The following is a 25,603-nucleotide window of genomic DNA, read 5'->3' on the forward strand; positions in this document are numbered from 1 at the left end:
CTACTCAGGAGGCTGAGGCAGGAGAATCACTTGAACCCAGGAGGCGGAGGTTGCAGTGAGCCGAGATCGTGTCACGGCACTCCAGCCTGGGCGACAGAGCAGGACTCATCCCCCAAAAAAAGAAAACCAATAGACAATCACAAAAACAAGTTGACCTTTTTGTGTTCCTTGAGCACAGTCAGCAAGGGCCTTCATGACTGGACCTCCTGCCAAACAACTCGTTAGAAAAACAGCTAGGTTCCCATGCTGCGCCAAAGCTTCATGAGACCTCTCCTTGTCTGTGTACAGACAAGTGGCTGACTATGGTGCCCACGCTGTTGCTTCCCAGTCTGGTGGTTGTTAGAAACAAGTGCTCGGAGCCGCAAAGTGAAACCAGCACTCAGGCAAAAAGCGTTCTCAGCAAGGCAATTTACTTCTGCCAAAGGGTGCTCCCTGCATCAGCCATGATTGCAAGAGCACACTGAACAATTAGGGTAGATGCGTGATTCGCAAGGGAGTGGGTAGCAATGGTTCTTCTGCTATGGCACAAGACATGTCTGGACATGTCTGGGCAAGTTAGGGCACAGCAAGAGCGGGAGGGCTGCTTGCAGGCTAAAAACGAGAAAGTACAAGGAGATGGGGCCTTCAAACCAAGGACATTACAGAATTAAACCCTTTGAAGAGGAATTCACCATCTCTGGCATGGTGAATCTGCCATAGTCTGGTGAGTGCGGCGTCCAGCTCTGGAGCCCAGACTGTTGCTTCCCAGTTTGGTGGTGAATCCTCCATAGTCTGGTGGGTGTAAAGACATTTATCTCTTTTCCCTTCTCCCCTTCGCATTGCAATTTGCTTATTATATCATTTGCTTATTATATCAATTTGCTTATTTTATTAATTGGCTTATTATATCATTTGCCTGTTAAATCTACATATGGTATAAAGCTTGTTTACCTTTAAAGGTATTGTGTGTGTGCCTTTTCTTCTCTCGCAGGTCTCCCGCCCAGAACAATCTGTATTGATAATCCCTCTTTCATTTCATTTGTTAGTAATTGGTGCCTTTTTTTTTTCTTAATTAGCCTGGCTAGAGACTTATTGATCTTTTCAAAGAAGCAGCCTTTTATTTTATTGATTTTTCTCTACTGATTTTCTGTTTTCAATATCATTGATTTCAATTTTAACTTTTATTTTCTTTATTTGCTTACTCTGGATGTAATTTGCTCTTCTTTTCTAGTTTCCAAAGGTCAAAGCTTAGATTACTGACTTTAGATCTTTCTTATTTTCTAATATGTACATTCAGTGATATAAATTTTTCCGTAAGCACTGCTTTCACCACATCCCACAAATTTTGATGTTGGATTTTCATTTTCAGTTAGCTCAAAATATTTTTTAAATTTCTCTTGGGATTTCATCTTTGACTCATATGTTATTTAAAAAGTATTATTTGGCTGGGTGCAGTAGCTGATGCCCATAATCCTGGCACTTTGGAAGACTGACGCAGGAGAATTGCTTGAGTCCAGGAGTTCGAGACCAGCCTGGACAACATGGAAAGACTCTTTCTCTACAAAATAAAAAATAAAAAATATTAGCCAGATATGCTGGTAGGTGCCTGTGGTTCCAGCTACTCAGGAGGCTGAGATGGGAGAATTGCTTGAGCCCAGGAGGTTAATGTTAAAGTGAGCTGTGATCATGCCACTACACTCCATCCTGGGTGACAGAACAAGACCCTATCTCAAAAAAAAAAAAAGTGTTGTTTAACCTCCAAGTATTTCTGGATTTTCCAGCTATCTGTCTGTCACTGATTTCTAGTTTAATTCTATCATGGTCTAACAGCAGACATTGTATGATTTCTCTTCTTTAAATTTGTTAAAGAATATGTTTTATGGACAAGAATATGGTCTGTCTTGCTGAACAAGATATCTCTTTTTTTGTAATAAATTGAAGACTCTCAGATTCATACGGAAATTTTAAAATAACTCTATTTTCTCTCAGTGATACATATTTTGCACTTGATTTCCAATTTATTCCATGATTTGTTCTCATAGTTAGGGGGAAGTCTTTCATTTTGTTGTGGTGTTCCTACATATGCCAACCTAGGTCTCAGAAATGGCACCCAGAGTGGCATCTGTGGGAAATCTAGGCTGTCTTTATGAAATATATATGCACATTGGTGAAAGTTTTCAACATCATGAATCTGTACGTGAACTTTTTTTTTAAATGTTGGCTTTAGAGTCATACCTCATCAGGTAGGAATTTGTTAAAATGGGCAAACATTTAAAATTTCTCAGAGATTAACTAATAATTAACTTCTATTAATTTTAAATGTTACTTTTTTTTTTTTCTTATTTCATTTAGTTTTGTCAGCCTGGCGGGTGGCAGCTGTCCAGAGAGAGGAAGCAGCCAACGTTCTTTGTGGTTGTCCTGACAGATATTGACTCAGATCGACATTACTGCTCATGCCTGACCTTCTATGAGGCAGAGATTAATCTTCAGGTACAAAAACCTTTACTAGCTAAAGTACAGTCGAAGGTACAACATTTAGGAATGTTTTTTATATGCATATTTTTGTTAAAACTGCAAGTTTGAGTTTTATGGGCTAGCTTAAGAAGCATGAAGAAATTTTTATGTTTAAGTTTGGAGAGGAGAGCAACATATTAAAATTACTTTCCAGATTTAATTGTCCTTTTTTGAAACATTGATCATAATCTGAATATTTCTAAAAATAGTGCATCCTTGAATTGGTTTATTAAGAATGTTAATTTCTTCTCTTGGTGAACCTATGATTTTCCCTGCCAGCCCTTTTCCTGGGAGGTCTTTCATAGAATGTGGAACATTTACTCAAAATGTTTGCAAATCATAATTACAATGCCTGACATTATTGTTTAGGCATCCAAATGTTAACTCATTCTTCTTAGGGGTAATGATATCAACATGATCAGGCAGAAATTCATAAGCTAGAACTATGAAGACTTATAAAATAATTGCTCTTTCAGACTATTGGTTGAGGTTCTTAATTTCACACTACTGGCTCTACTTTCTCTAAGCAGAAAGGAGTCATAACAAAGTATTTGGCAGCTTATGAAATTTTAGGGGTGAGGGACAAGCAGGGAACCAATTCTGGGTACTAGGAACAGCCCGGCTTGGTGCTAGTCTCATAGAAACCATATTCCTTCCACCTTTTACCACTTGGCACTTATGATGCTGGGTATATATCAGACATTATAACCTTCACCATAGTTGTGCTAGAATATCCATTCTTCTGCAGATATTCACACTGCTGACTTCTGCTTTAGTCTCACACTGCTTACTTCTGCTTTTAAGTTTTACATGAGTTGTTTCTTTGGTGGAAGTAAGATTGCATACAGAGCCCGTTTTGCCCCAAAAAATGTAGGGATTTTTTTTGTTGGTGCTGGTGGTGGTGGTTTTTCTTTCCAGGCTCTATAATACAAGAAGGAAATTGTAAAGGGGATTTGGAAGATATTGAGTAAGCCAGTTTGCATAATCTGCTGTAGTTTCTTCTACGTATAGAGTATCACCACTGGAGGGAAAAGATTGGCCTGCTTTCTGAAATGGCTTAACAAAGGAGTGTTTGGTAGTTTTGATTATGTTTATTAAACTCTAAGATCTGAATTTTTTGGATGCAGAAATCTGATTTTTGAGTAAGAGGAGACAAATTACCTTTCATGATGCAGACTCATTATTCAAGTTCATTAGACTGATGTATTAAAACCAACATGCTAGATTACTAATTTATAGAGAATGTGAAAAGTGCTGAAAATGCATATAGCACAAAATATGCATCATCAGCACATTGTCTTCCTGTTACCAGATCTTAGTAGAAAGCCATATCAAAGTATGGACTTTTGATTATGGAATCAAACTAAGGGATATTTGATGTTAAATACTTAAAGACTATCAGACTAACATAGCCTGTTGCTTCTATTTGAAATTAGAGATTATGTTATCAATGGGGACAGAAAACTTTAAGTGTGATTTAAAGTCTCCTCTCCCCTGGATAATGTGTGAATGTATGTTGCCAACAAATAGCTAATCAACTTCTCATTTTGATCAATTCAATCTGAATAAGTTAGAGAGTGTTCTCTGCCCAAGAACCACTTTGTCTCTTTTATTGGCCTTTCATTTCTCTGTTGATCTTTAGCATTTAAGTTAATGCTGAGAATTCAATATTTTCTGTTATTTCCATATTCTTGAGGGTATTGCTTCACAACTCCTTGGAATTATCTAATGAAACTAACTATAATTATTTAGATTCTCCCTCTTCACTATTCACCCCTCTTCTTCTAGACAAACTGTCAGAAAGGCAATATATTGACATTATATTAATAGCAGATGTTTACAAATAGGTTCTAGGAATTCTTGGGTATTTTTCAAACTTTTAATTTGGAAATAATTTTAAACTTAAAAGTTGCAAGAATAATGCAAACATGTATATAGCCTTTACCCATATTCACCTGTTGTTAATATTTTGCCCCATCGATTTATTTGAAGTCTTTCTTCCCTACCCTTCCTTCCTCCCCCTTTTTCCACTCTTCCCCTGCCTTCCCTCCCCTTCTCCCCCAAACACACACACAGAGTTTATTTTTTCTGAACCATTTGAAATAAAGTTGCATGTATCATTTACCCTTACCCTAAATTCTTTAGTATATGCTTCAGAGGTACGTGAACAGTATGTAAACAGTACAGTTATCAACCTCAGGAAATTTAACATCAATATAATAAAACCTACCATCCATGTTCCAGTTTTGTCATTTGACCTAATAATATCCTTTATAGCACCCCATATCCCTTTTTTCTTCCAGTACAGGATCTAGTGCATACTGCATATATTGCATTTAGTTGTCATTTCTCTTTTGTCTCTTTTCATCTGGAATAGTTGTGCAGCCTTTCTTTGTCTATAATGTTGACATTTTTAAATAATGTAACTTTTCACCCCCATTTTTAATACAATGTTTCTTATTTTGCATTTTGCAGTGTCTCTCATTGTTAGTTTCAGGCTCTGCACCAACAGTTGGAATATTACCTGTGTTCCTTCTAAGGGACTCTTTCTAAGAGTACACATCTGGAAGTACACAATGCCTATCTGTCCCTCATTGATGATGTTAATTTTGATAACTTGGTCAGATGATTGTCAGATTTCTCCACTTTATAGTGGCTATTTTTATGTTTGCAATTAATAATCAGTCTACTGGAAGGCACTTTAAGACTATGCAAATATCCTACTATTCATCAATCATGTTCCCCTAGATTCAGCATTTACTAATGATTCTTGCCTGTAGCAATTTTGATTCTGATAACAAAAAATGATTATTTTCTAACTCCATACTCCCTCTATTTTTAGCAGTCAGCAGTCGACCTTTTACTATGAGCTAGAACTCTCTCTTCCTGTCTGTTTGAGCTATAGACTCGTGGATTCAGGTTTTTTTCCCCAATAATATAGAAATCATTAATGCTTTTTATTATTTTAATGCACAAATTATCCCATATTTGACCAGCGTGCCCCACTCAGACAGATTCTCGTGTTCTTTTCACAGATCTCCTTTTAGAAAAAGTACTTTTTAACTTTTCATCATAACAAGTTGATCTAGGATCATTTTATTCCTTCCCTGCCTCTGCCTTGAAATCAGCCATTTCTTCAAGGAGTCTGGCTGTTTTGAGTAGGGAATAATATTAGAAGCTAAGATCTGGGTTCTTGTGTAGTTTGAATCTGTATGTCAAAAGTTATTTCTCTTTTTAGCTTAGATATTTTCCTACTTGCTATTTTCAGTGGACCCAGAAATCTTAATTTATTTTTTACGATCACCTTACAGAAGGTTATAGTCTGCTTCATACCAGATTTTTCCAAGATTCTGAAAATGTAGATAGATTGTGAGAATTCTGGATTCTATATAGTTGTACTTAAGTACTAGCCAGAATTGTAAGACCACTTTTCTGGAAACATAAGTTAATGTCCTTTGGGTTTGGTCAGAAAGAGGGACAAACAATGAAGCAGAATTTGAAAAAAAAATAGAACCCAGAAGATGTTTCTTTCTTGGTCATCAGTAAAGTTGTTTTCATTTTTGGCATGAACTGTTTACGTCCCTTTAAAAATGTGTTTTTCTTTTCTTTTTGGATCATATCATCAGTTCAAAATAGATCTTTTAATTCTTGTTTGGTGTGCATTACTTCATACCAAATATACTATGACACGTTATTTGGAATCCTAAAGAGGGGGAACTTAAGGACATACACCATCCAAAATATGATTGTGCAACTTTAAAAATGTTAGCTCTGTTATCTTTCCAAGATACAGTAACACTGTCAGTAATCCTAAGCAAACCTTTGGCATTAAACTTTTGATAATATGTTCCCAAAATTACTCAACTAGGTAATGTGATCTAAATTTTTTTAAGTAATCAGTAAAATATGATAGATTTACATTGACTTTTATGACTTATCTAAATAATAAGTTGATTTTCTTAAAATATGTTAAGTGTAAAATTTTAAATATCTAAAATTTAAATTTAGTTCTGTGTCTTTTTAAAGTTATTTCATATGTTTATATACTTGTCTCTGAATCAGTGATAATTATGCAGTTCTCAGTGAGAACATTTGGTATGTCATCAAATTGTCATCAAAGAAAGAGAGAGGGAATGAATTTTGTAATTTCGAGAGATAAGATGAGGAAAAAAGAGGGAGAAACATAGAAAGCATAAGATATGTTTCTCCATCTCAGTGGGCTTCAAATCTAGCTTGGGAAGCAGAACCAAAACTTAAGTACAAAAACAATCCAAAGTACCATATGCTAAGTATCATTCAGTGAAATAGATAATAATTGCAGACTAAGCAACTGGAATAAATCATACAGAGTTTAAAAGACTTGGTGGACATTTTAATAAGAGCCAACACCTAGAGTAAGGGAAAGAAAAAGAACAAACAAAAAGCTTGTGAAAGGGAAAAAAGATTGTAGTGCTTATGATAAATTAAAGTCTTACGTTCTAGGCACTATGCTAAAAGTTTCGCAACACTTTATTTCATTCTATTCTATTTAACTCACATGTAGTTTATTCTCACAAAACAGCATTTGATAGGTTTTAACATTTCCGTTTTACAGATGAGGCTTACTTAGGGACATTCAGTACCAAGTTGAAGTGCTTGATTCATTCTGTCTCCAAAGACCAAATAATAACCACATTTACTACAAACCTGCGAAAATTGTATCAGTGTGCTATAGGTTCAAGAATTAAGTGTCAAGGATAAAAACAATTATGGGAACAAAAATGATACTCCAGGAGCAGACTCTATTGTGTATAGATCAGTATCCAACAATAGAAGCTTTATAAATCAATGGAATGTATTTCGACAAATATTATTTAAACAGTTGATGAGCTATTTGAGAAAACAAAATAAATTTAAACATAATATCATATACAATTAATTCCAAGTAGTTAAGTAATTACCTGGAAAATGGAGGCATAAAAAGGAATTTATAAATTCATCTCTAGGCCGGGCGCGGTGGCTCACACCTGTAATCCCAGCACTTTGGGAGGCCCAGGTGGGCGGATCACGAGGTCAGGAGATCGAGACTGTCCTGGCTAACATTGTGAAACCGTCTCTACTAAAAAAAAATTTAAAAAATTAGCTGGGCGTAGTGACGGGTGCCTGTAGTCCCAGCTACTCGGGAGGCTGAGGCAGGAGAGTAGCGTGAACCTGGGAGGTGGAGCTTGCAGTGAGCCGAGATCGCACCACTGCACTCCAGTCGGGGCAACAGAGTGAGACTCTGTCTAAAAAAAAAAAAATTCATCTCTATATGTTATAAAACAGTGGAGACCACCACATACAAAACATTGTATAGATTTAGCTGAAGTACTACAACCCAATCATTTTTGGTACTCCCCCACCCCCACTGTCCCGCTGTTTATCATAGTATACTATGCTCGTTGTAGAAAACATAGAAAGAACATGCAGGAAAAAATTTGAGAGAACAGAAAAAAATGGACATATTTTCTTCCAATAAAAAGGATGTTTTTTTTTTTACAAAAATGGCTGTACACTAATTGACCATATGGGTAGGTTTAATTAATCCCCTGATGGACATGTATTTCTTGTTTTGTCAATATTATGAATAACTGTGATGAATATCTGGAAAAATCTTGGTTCCTTCAAGAAACACTTAGTCCAAGGTAATACAACTCTTTGAACTAAAAGTTAGAAATAGCGGCGTTTGGGAATTGGGCTTGCTGATATTGTAATCAACTTTACACTTGGTAGCATTCTAGAGACTAATTCTTAGGTCTTATTCAACAAGACTAGACTTTGTTAGAGTCTAGTGAAAACTAGCATGTGTAATATAATTCACACAGAGAAAAAATTGGGAGACTTGTATGTTCTGAGTTTATTCTATAGTTTGATAATTTACAACCTTTGCAAGTATCCACATGGGATTCTCCTTAGAGTATGGATGGTAAAGATTATGTTTTTTACCAAAGCATCTGTCTTCTCCTCCCCCTTTTTGAAATGAGAATTGGCAAATGGACAGAATGCTGAATCTTAACAGTCCCCTTGATGTCCCTCACAGTTGTATTTTGTAGGAAAAAACTATCACTGAATTAACTACGATTAATTGGTACTACATGCTTAAAATGATATAAGACATTAAAACAGCAGGATAAACTTTTAGGAGTAAGTTTCCAGAATCCTTCAACATCAAATACCTTTTCTTAAATTTTGACAACAATTTCAGGCTAGGAAGGGCTGCGATGAGAATTGTGTATTGTTACTATTTCATTTTAAAACAAAGATTACTACATTCAAATATAATTAAAGGAAAACAAATCTGAACATCTTTTCAGATTGACAGTTTGGCTTCTCAGATGTTATCTTAAACAGCTTATTTGGACTAATATGTTATTTTTTACAAAGTTTACACAGAAGAGTATAAGATACTGAAAGGAGAAGTAGCTTAAGAGAAGACTTGGCTTATTAATCCCAGTTATGCCTTTAATGATCTGTATGACTTTGGCAAGTCATTTCATCTCTCTGGGCATGTGACTACTGATTTATAAAATGAAGCAGGTAGCATAGATTTTAAATATCTTCCATTACTGTATTATTTTTCTTATTCTGTCATTTAAACTGTGTCTGAGTTTAAAGATATATTTTAATATTGTTCATAGCAGATACACTTTAAATTATGTCCCACAGAACACTGTTGCAAGTCATCTTCTGAATAAAGTGTACTTTAAAAAAAATTTTGTATTATACTTTAAGTTCTGGGGTACGTGTACATAACATGCAGTTTTGTTACATAGGTATACATGTGCCATGGTGGTTTGCTGCACCCATAAACCTGTCATCTATGTTAAATATTTCTCCTAATGCTATCCCTCCCCTAACCCCACTACCCACTGGCAGGCCCCAGTGTGTGATACTCCCTGCCCTGTGTCCATGTGTTCTCATTGTCAACTCCCACTTATGAGTGAGAACATGTGGTATTTGGTTTTCTGTTCTTGTGTTGGTTTGCTGAGAATTATGGTTTCCAGCTTCATCCATGTCCTGCCAAAGGACATGAACTCATCCTTTTTTATGGCTGCATAGTATTCCATGGTGTATATGTGCCACATTTTCTTAATCTGGTTTATCATTGATGGACATTTGGGTTGGTTCCAAGTCTTTGCTATTGTGAATAGTGCCTCAATAAACATACGTGTGCATGTGTCTTTATACCAGCATGATTTATAATCCTTTGGGTGTATTCCCAGTAATGGGGTGGCTAGGTCAAATGATATTTCTAGTTCTAGATTCTTGAGGAATTGCCACACTGTCTTCCACAATGGCTGAACTAGTTTACACTCCCACCAGCAGTGTAAACGTGTTCCTATTTCTCCACATCCTCTCCAGCATCTGTTGTTTCCTAATTTTTTTAATGATCGCCATTCTAACTAGCATGAGATGGTATCTCATTGTGGTTTTGATTTGCGTTTTTCTGATGACCAGTGATGATGAGCATTTTTTCATGTGTCTGTTGGCTGCATAAATGTCTTCTTTTGAGAAGTGTCTGTTCATATCCTTTGCCCACTTGTTGATGGGGTTGTTTTTTCCTTGTCAATTTAAGTTCTTTGTAGATTCTGGATATTAGCCCTTTGTCAGATGGGTAGATTGCAAAAATTTTCTCCCATTCTGTAGGTTGCCTGTTCACTCTGCTGATAGTTTCTTTTGCTGGGCAGAAACTCTTCAGTTTAATTAGATCCCATTTGTCAATTTTGGCTTTTGTTGTTGTTGCTTTTGGTGTTTTAGACATGAAGTCTTTGCCCATACCTATGTCCTGAATGGTATTACCTAGGTTTTCTTCTAGGGTTTTTGTGGTTTTAGGTCTTACGTTTAAGACTTTAGGCTGGGCGCGGTGGCTCACACCTGTAATCCCAGCACTTTGGGAGGCCAAGGTGGGCGAATCACGAGGTCAGTAGATCGAGACCATCCTAACACAGTGAAACCCCATCTCTACTAAAAATACACACAAAAAAAGAAATTAGCTGTGTGTGGTGGTGGGCACCTGTAGTCCCAGCTTCTCAGGAGGCTGAGGCAGGAGAATGGTGTGAACCTGGGAGGCGGAGCTTGCAGTGAGCCGAGGTTGCACCACTGCCCTCCAGCCTGGGTGACAGAGTGAGACTCCATCTTAAAAAAAAGAATTTAATCCATCTTGAATTAATTTTTGTATAAGGTATAAGGAAGGGGTCCAGTTTCAGTTTTCTGCATATGGCTAGCCAGTTTTCCCAACACATTTATTAAATAGGGAATCCTTTCCCCATTGCTTGTTTTTGTCAGGTTTGTCAAAGATCGGATTGTTGTAGATGTGTGGTGATATTTCTGAGGCCTCTTTTCTGTCTTATTGGTCTATATATCTGTTTTGGTACCAGTACCATGCTGTTTTGGTTACTGTAGTCTTGCAGTATAGTTTGAAGTCAGGTAGCATGATGCCTCCAGCTTTGTTCTTTTGGCTTAGGATTGTCTTGGCTATGTGGGCTCTTTTTTGGTTCCATATGAAGTTTTAAAGTAATTTTTTCCAATTCTGTGAAGAAAGTCAGTGGTAACTTCGTGGGGATAGCATTGAATCTATAAATTACTTTGGGCAGCATAGCCATTTTCATGATATTGATTCTTCCTATCCATGAGTGTGGAATATTTTTCCATTTGTTTGTGTCCTCTCATTTCCTTGAACAGTGGATTGTAGTTCTCCTTGAAGAGGTCCTTTTTAGATGAATGTGTGTTGTAGAATTTATTGCATGACACTTGTTTATAACCAAATGTCCTCTTTCTTTATGCAGTATTTTAATATGCCATGTTACATAGTCATTAAACAAGGTTTTGACATTTTGTATCATATAATACTTCATGACAGCATTTCCCAGTATGTGTTCCATAGGGCACCAGGTCTTCTAGATGTGCCATCATGTAGAGATCCAATAATTTTGACAAATACTGTGCTTTGAATTGAACAAACAATACTTTCATATCAAAATTTGAGAAATCCTGCAGTAAAGCAACCTTTTTATCCTATTGTTTCCAACATTCTTTGATTAGGAGACCCTTTTGCTCAGTAATGTCTCTTAGGTTCCAGGAGAAAACACTTCCTATTTTAGTGCCACTAAAACCAGAATTCTTTTTTTTTTTTTTTGAGACAGAGTCTCCCTCTATTGCCCAGGCTGGAGTGTAGTGGTGCGATCTTGGCTCACTGCATGCTAAAACCGAAATTCTTTATGAGCAGATATATAGTAGACATATAATAGAATTTGTCCTGTCTTCTGAATACTGTAGCGCCCCAGGGCTCTGCTATTGAAGGGGAAAATCTGCAGTATATTCTCTTTGCTAGAGGTAAACTTGATTCTAAACTGAAGACTGGTGGCCTAGATTGTTTGTAGGCTTGTTATCCTAAAATGTGTATTTCTTATGTATTCATTATTTTCCAGACCAATGAAAGGGCAAACCTGGTTTGATCATGTGGACATGTCAACATGATTAAAAGATTATTTTGCAAGAAATGAAGGGTTTTGGGGAGAATTTTAGAACTTACAGAATTTTGCAACTACTTAGGCTCCATTATTTCCAATTCTGGGAAATTTTTAAGTTCTTAAATTGCTTTACTGAGACAATTCTATATAGTGGTACAATTGCTATATATTACATTTCGGAAAGGTAATTGAGGACTGAAAATGTTTTACTTGTGGAATTAATTTTATCCTCTTCTTATAAGTGATTAAGAAATGCTGTGGGAAGATTTTTACTGTGATACAGTATTGTTAAAAATGAACATAGCACAGAGATGTTGGATGCCACAGTTCCTTTAAGGATAGAAGGGTCAGGACTTGACAGTTATTTTGATATTAAAATTAAGCATCAAGATACAACAAAGATGAGGCTGAAGTGTTCAACCTGAATGGTAAGATAAACTTCCTTAAAGCTTGTGCTGATCTGCTACATCGAGTCATTGCATGCAATCAGCAATCTAGTACTTTTTGTCTCAGGATATGTTTTAAGAGCAGTAGTAGCACTTTTAGTCCAGATTGATATGGTGAGTACTAATTTATCCCATATTATTGAAGCACAGAGACTATGAACTACACATAATATAAGTTACACAGAAGCTGGGAATCACTGGCAAATGTAATCCATAGTAGTAATTGGTAGGCAAAGATATCTACAAATGGGCAAGTTGTGGCATGTGATTATGATATGTATTGACCTTATAAGTCAATGTAAGATCATTGAATAAACAGTGTTTAAGTTAAATTTGTATCTTTAATGAGACCTACTAAAAGCAAGGAATAATCTTTAAGTGGCCAATTTAATGAGAAGAAATAATCTTAAGTTGGCAAAGCCTTTAAAATATTGTTCAGCTGGATAAAATATGTGAAACTGTTTTGTACTGTAAAATATTGAATTTAGAAGCATTATTAGAGTATCTCATATTCATAAACTATGTTTTGAATTTCCTGCTTATTTTTAAGTTTCTCACATCTTTTCAGTAGGTGAAATCTGTCATTGTAAAACACACACCAAATAAAGCTAGTGTCATTATATAATTATTACACAGGATATATCTAGCAGCTGTGTAGAAGAAGGAGTATTCCTCTTACATAATAAATTATTTCTAGAAAAATTTTATCAAAAATGTCACTTTACCATTCTATAACAAACTTTATTTTACCTAACAAATTTGGGGTTTATTTGGGGGGTGTGTGTGTGTGTGTGTGTGTGTTTAATCACAGCAGTACATTTTGCTTTAAAAGCAGAAATAAGAATTTTTCTCTAAACTTGGGACATTGCATTCTTACAGGAGAGATACTGAAATTAAGAACTAAGAATATTTTAGGATTTGTAGCACATTTACAAAGGAAAAGTCAACATCTGTAATAAAAAGTGATATAAATAAAAATTATTTTTTACTTAATACTGATTTTCACTCTATTGGACCTTTTTCTTTCTTGTTAATAACTTTTTCTTTTGGTGAGTGTTTAATTGAAGAGCAACTTTAAGAAATAACCAATGGCATTCTCTTTTGTGTTTTGGTCAAAGTAAATTAATGGTCATATATTTGAAATGGTTATCTACTTACTCTCGCTGGCTTCTAATGGTACTCTAGGGCATTTATCACAATCCCATAAAAATGTGGATAGCTTTATCTCTTCCAAGAATTTTAGTCATTCTTTTGTCATTTTGAATTTGTTGGTAATCCATGAAGAATATGATTCATTAAGTGTGGAAATCTTTGGTAAAGTCATATTCATCACATTTTTATTATTTCTAAGGATTCCAGAAATCAACCAACCTAATTTTTGTTTTTGCTTTGTAATAAATGAAAATCTTTCAAGAGCATATGGACTTTATCATACATACAAAAAGTAAACAGTTCCCTTTGGATATGTACATTCCACAGACATCTAATACTGTTATATTGCATTGTAATAGAAACTAAATGAGCTCTAAAGGAAATAGAAAATATAATTCTTGGCCTCTATGAATAGGGGGGAGAAGACTTCCCTTGATAAAATGCTCAAAAAACTATGCCAAGAAAATGTATTTGTGCATGTATGCAATGAATTAATATTAAGTATCAACTATGGGCTGGGCCCAGCCCTTATTTTAGGAACTGGGAGATCACCATTGAACAAAATTGAAATCCTGGCCTTTATGGGAGCATGTGCTAGTGCGGTTGACAGAGAAACTAAAAAACAAGATAAGTGAAATAGATATCCAATATGTTGGATAGTAACAAGTACCATGGAGAAAAATAAAGCAGAGAAAGTGGGTAGAGAGTGTTAGGGCATTGCAGTTTTAAATAACGTTGTCAGCAAAAGCTTATCAGAGCAGAAGATGCTTGAATGAAAACTTGAAAGTGATGAGGAACTGAGTCATTAAAATATCTGTGGAAAGAGTATTTAGGCAAAGGAATAACACAGAAGTGCGTAGATCAGTGGATGGGGGCATGCCCAGTGTGTTTAAAGAGCAGCAAGGAAGCAAAGTGGGGCTAAAGAAGAATAAAGGAGATGAAGGGAGGCTGGTAGAGTAATCCACACAAGAGATTATAGTAGCTCACAGCATTATGGTAGCAATAGAGTAGGTAAGAAATCAGGATTTGTTGACAGTGGGAGGCAGGCTATTAAAAAGAGGGGAATCAGGATTTTTTGGTTTGTTAAGTGGGAGAATCATATTTTTCCAAGTTTATTAACCCGTGTTTAGTTATTGAAACTTATGTATTGTTTTAAGCCTTTTTTATTGTGGTAAAATATATATATAAGATTTGCCATTTAGCCATTTTTAAGTATTCAGTTCAGTGGCATTAAATACATTTTGAAATTCAGTTTTGTATGTAAAAATTTTCTCTCAGCCAGGCATGATGGCTCACACCTATAATCCAGCACTTTGGAATGGTAAGGCAGGAGCATCACTTGAACTCAGGAGTTTGAAATCAGCTGGGCAACATAGGGAAACCCTATGGGCAACAAAAACTAAACAGTTACCCTGGCATGGTGGCATGTGCCTGTGATTCTAGCCACTCGGGAAGCTGAGGTGGGAGGATCCCTTATGCCCAGAAGGTTGAGGCTGCAGTGAGCTGTGATAGTGCCACTGCCCTCCAGCCTGGGCAACAGAGCAAGATCTTGTTTCAAAAACAAAAACAAAGTTCACTTTTCTCAAAATATCAGCATTGTCGCTTATGAACAAAAGCAATTTGGAGCCGATTGTGCTTTACTGCCAAGAGCATTGAGCACCAAGCATTCTGCAAGCCTTAGAATCCTTGTTTGAGAGATTGAGACAAGTAGAAAAACCAAAATGAAAATTAGCATCATATTTCCAAAACAGATCTTCTTCTTTTGAAAACTGACTTTTCGGCCGGGCGTGGTGGCTCAAGCCTGTAATCCCAGCACTTTGGGAGCCGAGACGGTGGATCACGAGGTCAGGAGATCGAGACCATCCTGGCTAACACGGTGAAACCCCGTCTCTACTAAAAAATACAAAAAACTAGCCGGGCGAGATGGCGGGCGCCTGTAGTCCCAGCTACTCGGGAGGCTGAGGCAGGAGAATGGCATAAACCCGGGAGGCGGAGCTTGCAGTGAGCCGAGATTGCGCCACTGCACTCCAGACTGGGCGACAGAGCGAGACTCCGTCTCAAAAAAAAAAAAAAAAAAAAAAAAGAAACTGACTTTTCATAACTTTTCATCTAAGTGAGTATAATTTTTAATTGTTTGGGTCACTATTTAAAATAATTTAAACATGTCTTATTTGCCTTTGATTCACTCAGAAAGGAAATGCTCAAATAAAGTTGTGTTATATTTCCAGAGCTTAAGGAGCTTTTCAAGAATGAAATAAGTATTCCCTGCCTCATAATGTGTCTACTTTACTTTTAGATTGCTCTTAAAGTCTACTCTTTATTTGTAGTTTGATTTTTTAAATTATATTTTATAATTAATTTTGAATTTGTATAAGTTATTTTTAAGGTGATGTTCATCTTTTGTGAATTATGAGTCTAGGAAATCCCTTCTATTTGTTGATTTCAGTGTCTCTTTTTCTAGGGAACAAAGAAGGAAGAGATTGAAGGTGAAGCAGAAGTGTCTGGTTTAATTCAGCCTGCAGAAGTGTTTGCTCCCAAAAGCCTGGTGTTGGTATCCAGATTATATTATCCAGAAATTTTTAGGGTAAAGAACACATAGTTATTATTAATTTGTATTATTGTGTGAGTCTCTTGAGTTATTTGGATTGAAAATATTGTTAGATTGATTTAGGAATTCATCTATGAAATACAGTTAGCATGAACAGAAGAAATATTTTCATGTTGGATGAAATAAATACCTGAATAAGTTAATGTGACTACTAAAACTTCTAAGGATAGGTCCCACATTTATTAAATCCAGAATGTATACATCCTAAAGAAATAATTTGATTACCTATAGTAAATGTAAATGCATGAGTGATTTAACAACTTTGTTTATTCACCTTACGCGGAATCAAGTTTAAGTAAATAGGATGGATGTTTGAGATTTCAAATAATTCTGATCATACTTCTGTCAAAATACTCTGAAAATATTGCTTCCAGATATTTTCTTGTTTTAGAAACAGAATTTTCAAACATAAGAGGAAATTTTTATTCATTTGTAAATATTTGTGCTAACATAAAATTTCTGTAAAACTTTTCCAGAAATTGAGATTATTTATGTTAAGAAAGAATTTAGTGTCAAGATTTCAATGACAATGGGTAACTCCAAGCAAATACTAAGTTTTCAAAGTCACAAATTTCGCTATACTGAAAGAGATTCATAAAGATTGCATTATGTCTGTTTTACCACCTACCTTCTTCTGAACTCAGTGTTAATCTTACAATCTTGTCTCTGTTTTGCAATCCTTTCTTACAATTCACATGTTAAATTTTTCTGTAGAATAAGCATTCTGGATTTATAAGAACCACCAAACAAGATAAAATTTCTAAGTTTTTATCTTGAGATTTGGAGTTTAACAAACTAAGTTGAGGCAAAAACAATATTATCCCTACAGATTTGCTAAAGTAGTTATCAGAGCACAAACATCTGTTTTACAAATTGTGGATTTCTGCTTTCTATAAACTCATCTCAGAAGCTCATTTGGAGGTTCTGGTTCTAAGGAAAATTTAATAAACTTAATTTTTGCTGTTTAAAATATATTCCATGTTCACTGTATAATATACTTTACTAGGTTCAAAGAGAAATTGTCCTAGAACAGATGTCATAACAATTTATTTTTAATGCTTTTTCCATGAAATAATTACATGTATCTATCTTTTTGCAGGCTTGCCTGGGTTTGATCTATACCGTGTATGTGGACAGCCTGAATGTCTCCTTGGAAAGTCTAATTGCTAACCTTTGTGCCTGCCTTGTCCCAGCGGCTGGAGGGTCTCAGGTAAATAGAATAGAAAGAGGGGTGGAGAAGGATTATTTCTCTTCCGCTCTCCTCCAGTTAATTTAATTTATGGTGAAAGGGAAAGAAAGAATTCTTTAAATATTTTTGTTTTAGGGAAGATCCTAGTTTAGTTAAACATTGTCCCCATGGTCTGCCTTCTAGACACTCAAGATTCCATTCTTTTCTTAGGTCATGAGGTTAATTTTAACACAGGGTTCGTCTTTCACATAGCATAATTAGAAGTCATATTTCGTGTAACCTGAACTTCAGTTTGTATTTTCTTGGAAATATATTAAGTTGAACTTTTATGTGTGCTCTTTTACCTTTCTTATTCCTGTATATAGTTACACCTCATTTTTATTAACCTAAATTGAAAAATGTTGGAGTGATAAAAATTAGAAGATAACATTAAGAAAACTCTCAACACAGTTCTTTGTTACATTGTAAATACTTATTAATAGATTCATTTATTCTGTAGGTCTTGAGATTTTCATATTTGTCTCTAAAGTAGAAAAATAATCTCTGCTGCTATGATTTATTTATTGTTTCTTGGTCAATCACACTTTTAAAAGAATAGATTTTTTTCCTTAAACCCTAAAAATGAATAGTTGATAATTTATTTTGCTTATTCTTATATAATATTAGGGAAGAGGACAGCCTTCTAAAAATTACATTGTCTTCAGTCTGACAAAGATCCTGCTTATAGTGAGATTGGCATTTCTTTTTCTTGCCCTTCGCCTTTTTACTTCTCTTCTGTCTTTCTCATTGTCTTTTGTCTTAAATTTTTATCCTTTTTTTTTCTCTCTCTCTTGCTCTCTCCTCCTTCATTCTTCTATCTCTGCTCAAAGGGCAGAACATTAAATGTGAGTTTGATCACAGATGATTCTAAACCTGAATTGCTTTATGAGCCTTTATTAATGTTGTTGACTTTAACATTTCATTATTTTTTAGCCAGTTATGATTATCAATGATTTTTGTGTCTTATCTTTACTAGATTTGCAACTTTCAACCACTGAATTTTCTTATGCCACTTAAGTATACAAAGAACTTAAATGTTGTGGGGTATCCATTGTTGCCCTTTGTATCTGTTAATTGGATCTTATATGGTTGTTTGCTCTAAAAATGAACATCAAAGATATTTTTATTTTTTAAAAAATATCTGAAATCGTGTGTACGTGTGTGTGTGTGTGTGTGGTGTGTGTGTGTGTTTCTCCCATTCTGCAGAAGCTGTTTTCTTTGGGTGCAGGAGATAGACAGCTGATCCAGACTCCTTTACATGATAGCCTTCCTGTCACGGGCACTAGTGTGGCTCTCCTGTTCCAGCAATTGGGTATGTCTTTTCTCCCATTTTCAATGTCATCTTGTAGAAACCTGTGATTAAAGGATTTATTTTAAGTTGACATCACCTCACATGAATCAAGAAAATATTTTTTAAACCATTAAATATTTTGTATATAGGATATATATAATTTTGTGGGTTTTGATCTTACCTAGTGTTCATTGTTTTTAAAAATTTTAACCCAGACCCCTTTTTTTCTTAGGTCAGTTAGACTTTTAGAAAGTAGATGGGATGAGTGTGGTAGCTCATGCCTGTAATCACAGTACTTTGCAAGGCCAAGGCAGGAGGATTGTTTAAGCCCAGGAATTTGAAACCAACCTAGACAACATAGTGAGATCCCATATCTACAAAAAATTTTTAAAACATTAGCTGGGCGTGTTGGTGCACACCTGTAATCTCAGCTACGAGGGAGGCTGAGGCAGGTGTATCACTTGAGCCCGAGAATTCAAGACTGCAGTGAGCTGTGATGGTGCCTCTGTACTCTAACATAGAAAGAAGGAAAGTGGACATATTTTCTTTATGCTAAAAGATGCATAGGTGATATATTTAGCATTTCCGTAGATGAACTGCTTTTATAGAAACCTTGTCAGGTGGGACTATGAGTCTCATTCTTCTCATCCCACCATCTATATGAGGACTTTATCTCCAATTTTTCAGCAATGGCTAGGATGAAAGATTGGGAGGATTCTAGAAAGTGTCTACTGTACATTGGACAGCTTTTACATTATTTAAGAAAAATATAGGCCGGGCGCGGTGGCTCAAGCCTGTAATCCCAGCACTTTGGGAGGCCGAGACGGGCGGATCACGAGGTCAGGAGATCGAGACCATCCTGGCTAACACCGTGAAACCCTGTCTCTACTAAAAAATACAAAAAACTAGCCGGGCGACGTGGCGGGCGCCTGTAGTCCCAGCTACTCGGGAGGCTGAGGCAGGAGAATGGCCTAAACCCAGGAGGCGGAGCTTGCAGTGAGCTGAGATCCGGCCACTGCACTCCAGCCTGGGCGGCAGAGCGAGACTCCGTCTAAAAAAAAAAAAAAAAGAAAGAAAAATATAACAAAAATGAGGATGTTTCAAACTAGGGCTGCCCAAAGATTCCCATTTACGTTACCTCTGACTTGTCCTTTATATATACCTGCCTATGAGTGTCCCACTCTCGTTGTTCTCCATCTGTGTTTGTCTTTTCCTAGTTATGCTGAAATCTTCCCTTCCCTAAGGTCCATACCCTGCCTCTTCATGAAATTCTTAATTTCTTGCACAGAAATTCTGCCCTCTTGCTTCCCTCTTGTCTCTTGTTGAATTTTGCTCTTAGTTTTGCTCTGTAACTTACCACCCTTTTCATTAGTGTCCCTATCCATATTCTTCTGCTTTAACTTCAATCAGTGAAAGTTAGAAAGCCTTAGAGGAAATTAGTATAAATATAAATAGAGTCTTCTAATATCTGAATTAAAATGAATGGTGATATCAATTTCAAAGTAATTCTTTCCAGCTACATTTGCCTCTTCTCAGGCCGACTCTAAAATAATATCTCCCTTTGGTCAAAGAATACAAAATTTCAATTAGAAGAAATAAGTTCAAGATATCTACTATGCAACATGGTGACTACAGTTAATAACAATGTATTATATACTTGAACATCATTAAGAGAGTGGATTTTAAGTGTTCTTACCACAAAAAAAGTATGTGAAGTAATGCATATGTTAATTAGCTCAATTTAGCCTATCTGCAAAGTGTACGTATTTCAAAACATCACATTGTACACTGTAAATGTATAGTTTTTTGTCAATTAGTGCAAGTTTTTACTCATTGAGCAATCAGTTAAGCCTTAAAATATTTAAAGCTATTTTCTTTAAATTCATTTCATATTAGATATTTAATGCATATCTGTCTAATATGAAATCATAATCCTTTCCTGGTGGCATATCTCCAAAGAACATCTTGTTGATTACATTCTCCTTCCACAAACTTTTGGAAATTAAAAAAAAAATTTTTTTTTGGAGATAGGCTCTTAGTCGTCACCCAGGCTGGAATGCAGTGGCATGAACACAGCTCACTACAGCCCCCAACACCCTGGGCTCAAGCAATCTTCCCTCCTTAGCCTCTTGAGTAGCTGGGATGATAGGCATATGCAATCATGCCCAGTTAATTTTTTAAATTTTTTATTTTATAGAGATAGGGTCTTGCCATGTTGCCCAGGCTGTTCTCAAACTCCTGGGCTCAAGCAGTCCTCCTGCTTTGGCCTCTCAAAGTACTGGGATTACAGGCATGAGCCACTGCACCAGCCTGGAAGTAAATTTAGTAGATTCATGGACTGCCTGCCTGCATGGTCCCTACTAACCATTGACTTAATTGATTTTAGCCAAGCACCATTCACCTGACATTTTTACTTTAAAAAAAGGTTGTATACCTCTAAAGGGTCAAAGCAGAGATTTACTATGAAGAGGATTAGAAGGATATGACACAAATATTTCACAAATGAAATTATTTCACATTTCCAAATGCTACCATTTTTCGTGAACTTAGTGAGTACCTTATAAACCTCTACGGTCTTAGTTTTACAATGAGTTGCGAGTGGGGAGGACAGGAGAAGGTTGTAACCAGCATTTAGCATCAAGGACCAGGGATATTAAGCATCCTGCAGTTTGTGTGATGTTTAGGTACCAGAAAAAATTTTACCCCCAATACTTTAAAAGAAAAAAAAAACTGTAGATAAAGTATACATTTATAAAACCCGGACCTCTCTGCCAGTAATGGTGGCCTGTGTAATTCAGAATAATCCTCTTAACAATGTCAACTTGAAAAGATACACAAATATAGGCCGGGCGCGGTGGCTCAAGCCTGTAATCCCAGCACTTTGGGAGGCCGAGACGGGCGGATCACGAGGTCAGGAGATCGAGACCATCCTGGCTAACACGGTGAAACCCCGTCTCTACTAAAAATACAAAAACTAGCCGGGCGAGGTGGTGGGCGCCTGTAGTCTCAGCTACTCGGGAGGCTGAGGCAGGAGAATGGCGTGAACCCGGGAGGCGGAGCTTGCAGTGAGCTGAGATCTGGCCACTGCACTCCAGTCCCGGCGACAGAGCGAGACTCCACCTCAAAAAAAAAAAAAAAAAAAAAAAAGATACACAAATATAAACAACATCTGCTAAACCAGGCACAGTGGCTCATGCCTGTAATCCCAGCACTTTGGGAGGCCAAGGCAGGTGGATCACTTGAGGGCAGGTGTTTGAGACCAGCCTGGCCAACGCGCTGACACCCTGTCTCTACTAAAAATAGAAAAAATTAGCGGAGCATGGTGGCAGGCGCCTGTAGTTCCAGCTACTCAGGAGGCTGAGGCATGAGAATCGCTTGAACCCGGGAGGAGGAGGTTGCAGTGAGCCAAGATCATACCACTTCACTCCAGCCTGGGTGACAGAGTGAAACCCTGTCTCAAAATAAACAAATAAAAATAACATCTACTTGAAGGCATCAGACCCAGTAAATAATTGCCAAACCACAATCCAAGAGAAAATGAAGTGAGCCAAACATTTGGGACCATTTTTTCCTAAGGGCACATGTTGATTTTGGAAGAAATGGCTGAGAAGCTGATCAGTACTATTGATATCTTATGGGGAAGAGGGAAAATTGGAATTCAAGTTTTACCAAGGTGGATTTTTTTAATGAAGCTCTCTCATAATTTGAGTTGAGACCATAAAAGGCCACAGCCTAGGAGTGGGTAAATCAGAAGTAGATTGCCTCCCTTGGGAACTACATTACAGCCTGAAATAACTTAAGTTTCTTGAGTTGGATTATGGTAATCCTTGATGCTACTCTCTATCCATCTCATAGAAGTAAAAGTATATCCTCTCTAAAACAAGATAACTACATTCTAGACCTCCAATTTGTCTGTAAATTTTTATATACTTGCCCTGTACTCAATCAGAAATAACCAGAAACGTGAGAAGCAAAACTATATGAAAGAAATGCAAAAGAAACCATAGACAATGTGAAAGAACCACAGGGACTTTAGCAAATAGAGTTGTCAGATGCAGTTATTAAAATAATTATATTTAAAATAGTGAAGAAAATAGTCAAGACTGAGAATTTGGGAGTGACATTAACCAGATAGAGGAATAGGAAATTCCAGTCCTCCCTCTCTGACAGAAACACTGATTTAACAAAGATTTACTGACAAAAATCCCTGCATGACAATTCCAGATTCTAGCTAAGAAATTACAGTACCTCAGACTTGCACAAAGCAGAGAATAGCAGCATTGAAATGTGTAAATAGAGCAATTTTATGTTACCTGTATCAGCCCCTTCCTCAACTCTCTAAGGCTTGGGGGTACAGGGAGGAGGGAAGAGTGGAGCTTGCATCCCAAATTCTGGCTGTTGAGCAAGCTGCCTAAGGGATTTGTTTCTGTGTTGCCTCATTGGAAGTACAAGCAGGAGCTGACATAGTTTGGATGTCTGGGGTGGCTGAGAACAAAGAACAAAGAAGGGGCTTGGGGAGACACTTGCTGTGACCTACACAGCTTGGTGTGATTGGAAGAAGGCACACAACTTGAGGCTTATCCCTTGGTGAGAAGGGGGAGGAGCGTTTTGTGTTGAGACTTCAGAGTGCTTCCCTGAGTACTGGTGAAGATGTGAATGAATTAGACCTCTTATTCATGGTTAATAGGAATATGAAATGGTACCACTATCTTGGAACACAGTTTGACTATTTTTTTTAAGTTTAAAAATGTTCATGAAAATATTTGTATGTGAATGTTCATAGCCATTTTATTTATGGTAGTGAAAAACTGGAGACAAAGTCAATGTCCACCAGTGGTAACGGATAATTGATTATGGAAATGGATAAAACATCTGTGGTATATTCATATGATGCAATACTACTAAGCTATATGAAAAATGAATGGCTGATACACGCAACACAGATTAACCTGAAAATAATTATTTTGAATGAAAAATGTCAGAAAAATTATGTATCATATGATTCGGTTTCTCTAAAGTTCTAAAAAATGTAATCTATGGTGATGGAAACAGGTCACTGGTTGTTTTGTGGATAGGAAGAGCGAGATTACAAAGGGACATGAGGAAACTTTCTGGATGATATTTGTGTATACAGTCTTGATTGTCGTGATGGTTTTATAAGTATGTACATATGTCAAAACGTATCAGATTCTTAAAAAAAACAAAAACATATATTCCCACCAAAACTTTTACATGAATGTTCATAGCAGCCTTGTTTATAAGAGTCAAAAAGAGGAAGCAATCCAAATGTCTTTCAGCTGATGAATGGATAAACAAATTGTGATATATCTGCACAATGGAAAATTACTCAGCCACAAAATGGAATGAAGTATTGATATGTGCTACAACCTGGGTGAATCTTGAAAACATGCTAAGTAAAAGAAACCAGGCACAAAAACCATATATTCTGTGATTCTGTTTATGTGGAATGTCCAGAATTAGGCAAACACATAGAGGCAAAGCAGATTAGTGATTATGAGGGGCTTGAGGGATGGGGCCATGAGAAATAACTGCCAATGGGTGTGGTGTTTCTTTTGAGGAATGAAATTCTTCTACAATTGGATACTAATGGTGCTTGTGCAGCCTTGTGACTACACTGAAAACCACTGAATTGTATACTTTAAAATGGTGAATTTATGATATGAGAATTAAAAAAAAATTACTGTTAGAGGCTTGTTAAAAGAACTCAGGAGCCATCTTGAAGAGGCTCACAACTGATCTAAGCTGATAGAATTTGAGCTTCAAAAATTACAATAATTGCAGTTGGTTGAAACCCAGCAAATATTTTAAGATCCATGAATTCATAATATTAAAAAGGAATTGTCGGGCCGGGCGCCGTGGCTCAAGCCTGTAATCCCAGCACTTTGGGAGGCCGAGACGGGCGGATCACGAGGTCAGGAGATCAAGACCCTCCTGGCTAACACGGTGAAACCCCCTCTCTACTAAAAAATACAAAAAATTAGCCGGGCGAGGTGGCAGGCGCCTGTAGTACCAGCTACTCGGGAGGCTGAGGCAGGAGAATGGCGTGAACCCGGGAGGCGGAGCTTGCAGTGAGCTGAGATCGTGCCACTGCACTCCAGCCTGGGCGACAGAGGGAGAGAGACTCCGTCTCAAAATAAAATAAAATAAAAAGAATTGTCACCTATCTCAGAATATGATAAAGAACAATTTATCTTAAAAACTTATCAGTAAAGAAAAAATCATGATAGCCAATAGTAGTTGAGGGCAATTATCTGTTTTAGAAAGGCTTCTAATTAATAAACATAAAAGAAATGATAGAAATAGAATATCATATTGCAATCCTCAGTGAACCAAGATCTAAGTATCAACAGCTGTTACCACAAAAAGAAAAACAAGCAAGTATTATGTGTCTACCCTTACCAAACACTACTTATTGTTTTGCCAGAGGGATTAAACCTGAGTCTGATCACAGAAAATATAGAAAATAGAGGAACATATTAAACTGCACCAAGAGAATGTAATTGCCAAAATCCAGGCTGTTGGAAACTCTCTTAGTCAAATGTCCCAGATTCTTTAACAATCTAGAGGTTCCTCAACCTCGAGATTGAAAGAAATTTAAAAGACATCCAACTTTTTAATAGAGTGAGACTAAACTATAGTGTCTACAGATGTACTTTTGGGTGATAAAAACTGCCTATAGAAAAAATCAGGAAAGTGGATAATATTAAATAAAAGCATGGTTACTCTTGGCAGTAGAAAGGAGATTATGATTGGGGGGCACATAAAAGGGGCTTCCAGAGGCTTTTACAGTTGCTGGCAAAGTTCTCTTTCTTGATATGGGTGGTATTTTTAAGATAATTTATTAAGCCATACATTTGATTTGCATGGTTTTCTATA

The 25,603-nt window shown here is 36.5% G+C and overlaps 1 protein-coding gene across 4 annotated transcripts in view; it reads left to right on the forward strand.

Annotated features, from left to right (window-relative positions):
• SBF2 (SET binding factor 2) overlaps positions 1-25,603 on the forward strand; it is a 547,644-nt gene that overhangs the window by 242,975 nt on the left and 279,066 nt on the right. For all 4 annotated transcript variants that reach the window (XM_033206047.1, XM_033206049.1, XM_033206048.1 and 1 more), the window contains 4 exons: positions 2,332-2,469; positions 16,041-16,163; positions 17,287-17,397; positions 18,622-18,727. In XM_033206047.1, coding sequence (XP_033061938.1) covers positions 2,332-2,469; positions 16,041-16,163; positions 17,287-17,397; positions 18,622-18,727 — 478 coding nt within the window. The remainder of the gene's footprint in view (positions 1-2,331; positions 2,470-16,040; positions 16,164-17,286; positions 17,398-18,621; positions 18,728-25,603) is intronic.

This window comes from Trachypithecus francoisi, unplaced genomic scaffold (assembly GCF_009764315.1).
Source record: "Trachypithecus francoisi isolate TF-2019V2 unplaced genomic scaffold, Tfra_2.0 Lachesis_group8, whole genome shotgun sequence".
NCBI lineage: Eukaryota > Metazoa > Chordata > Mammalia > Primates > Cercopithecidae > Trachypithecus > Trachypithecus francoisi.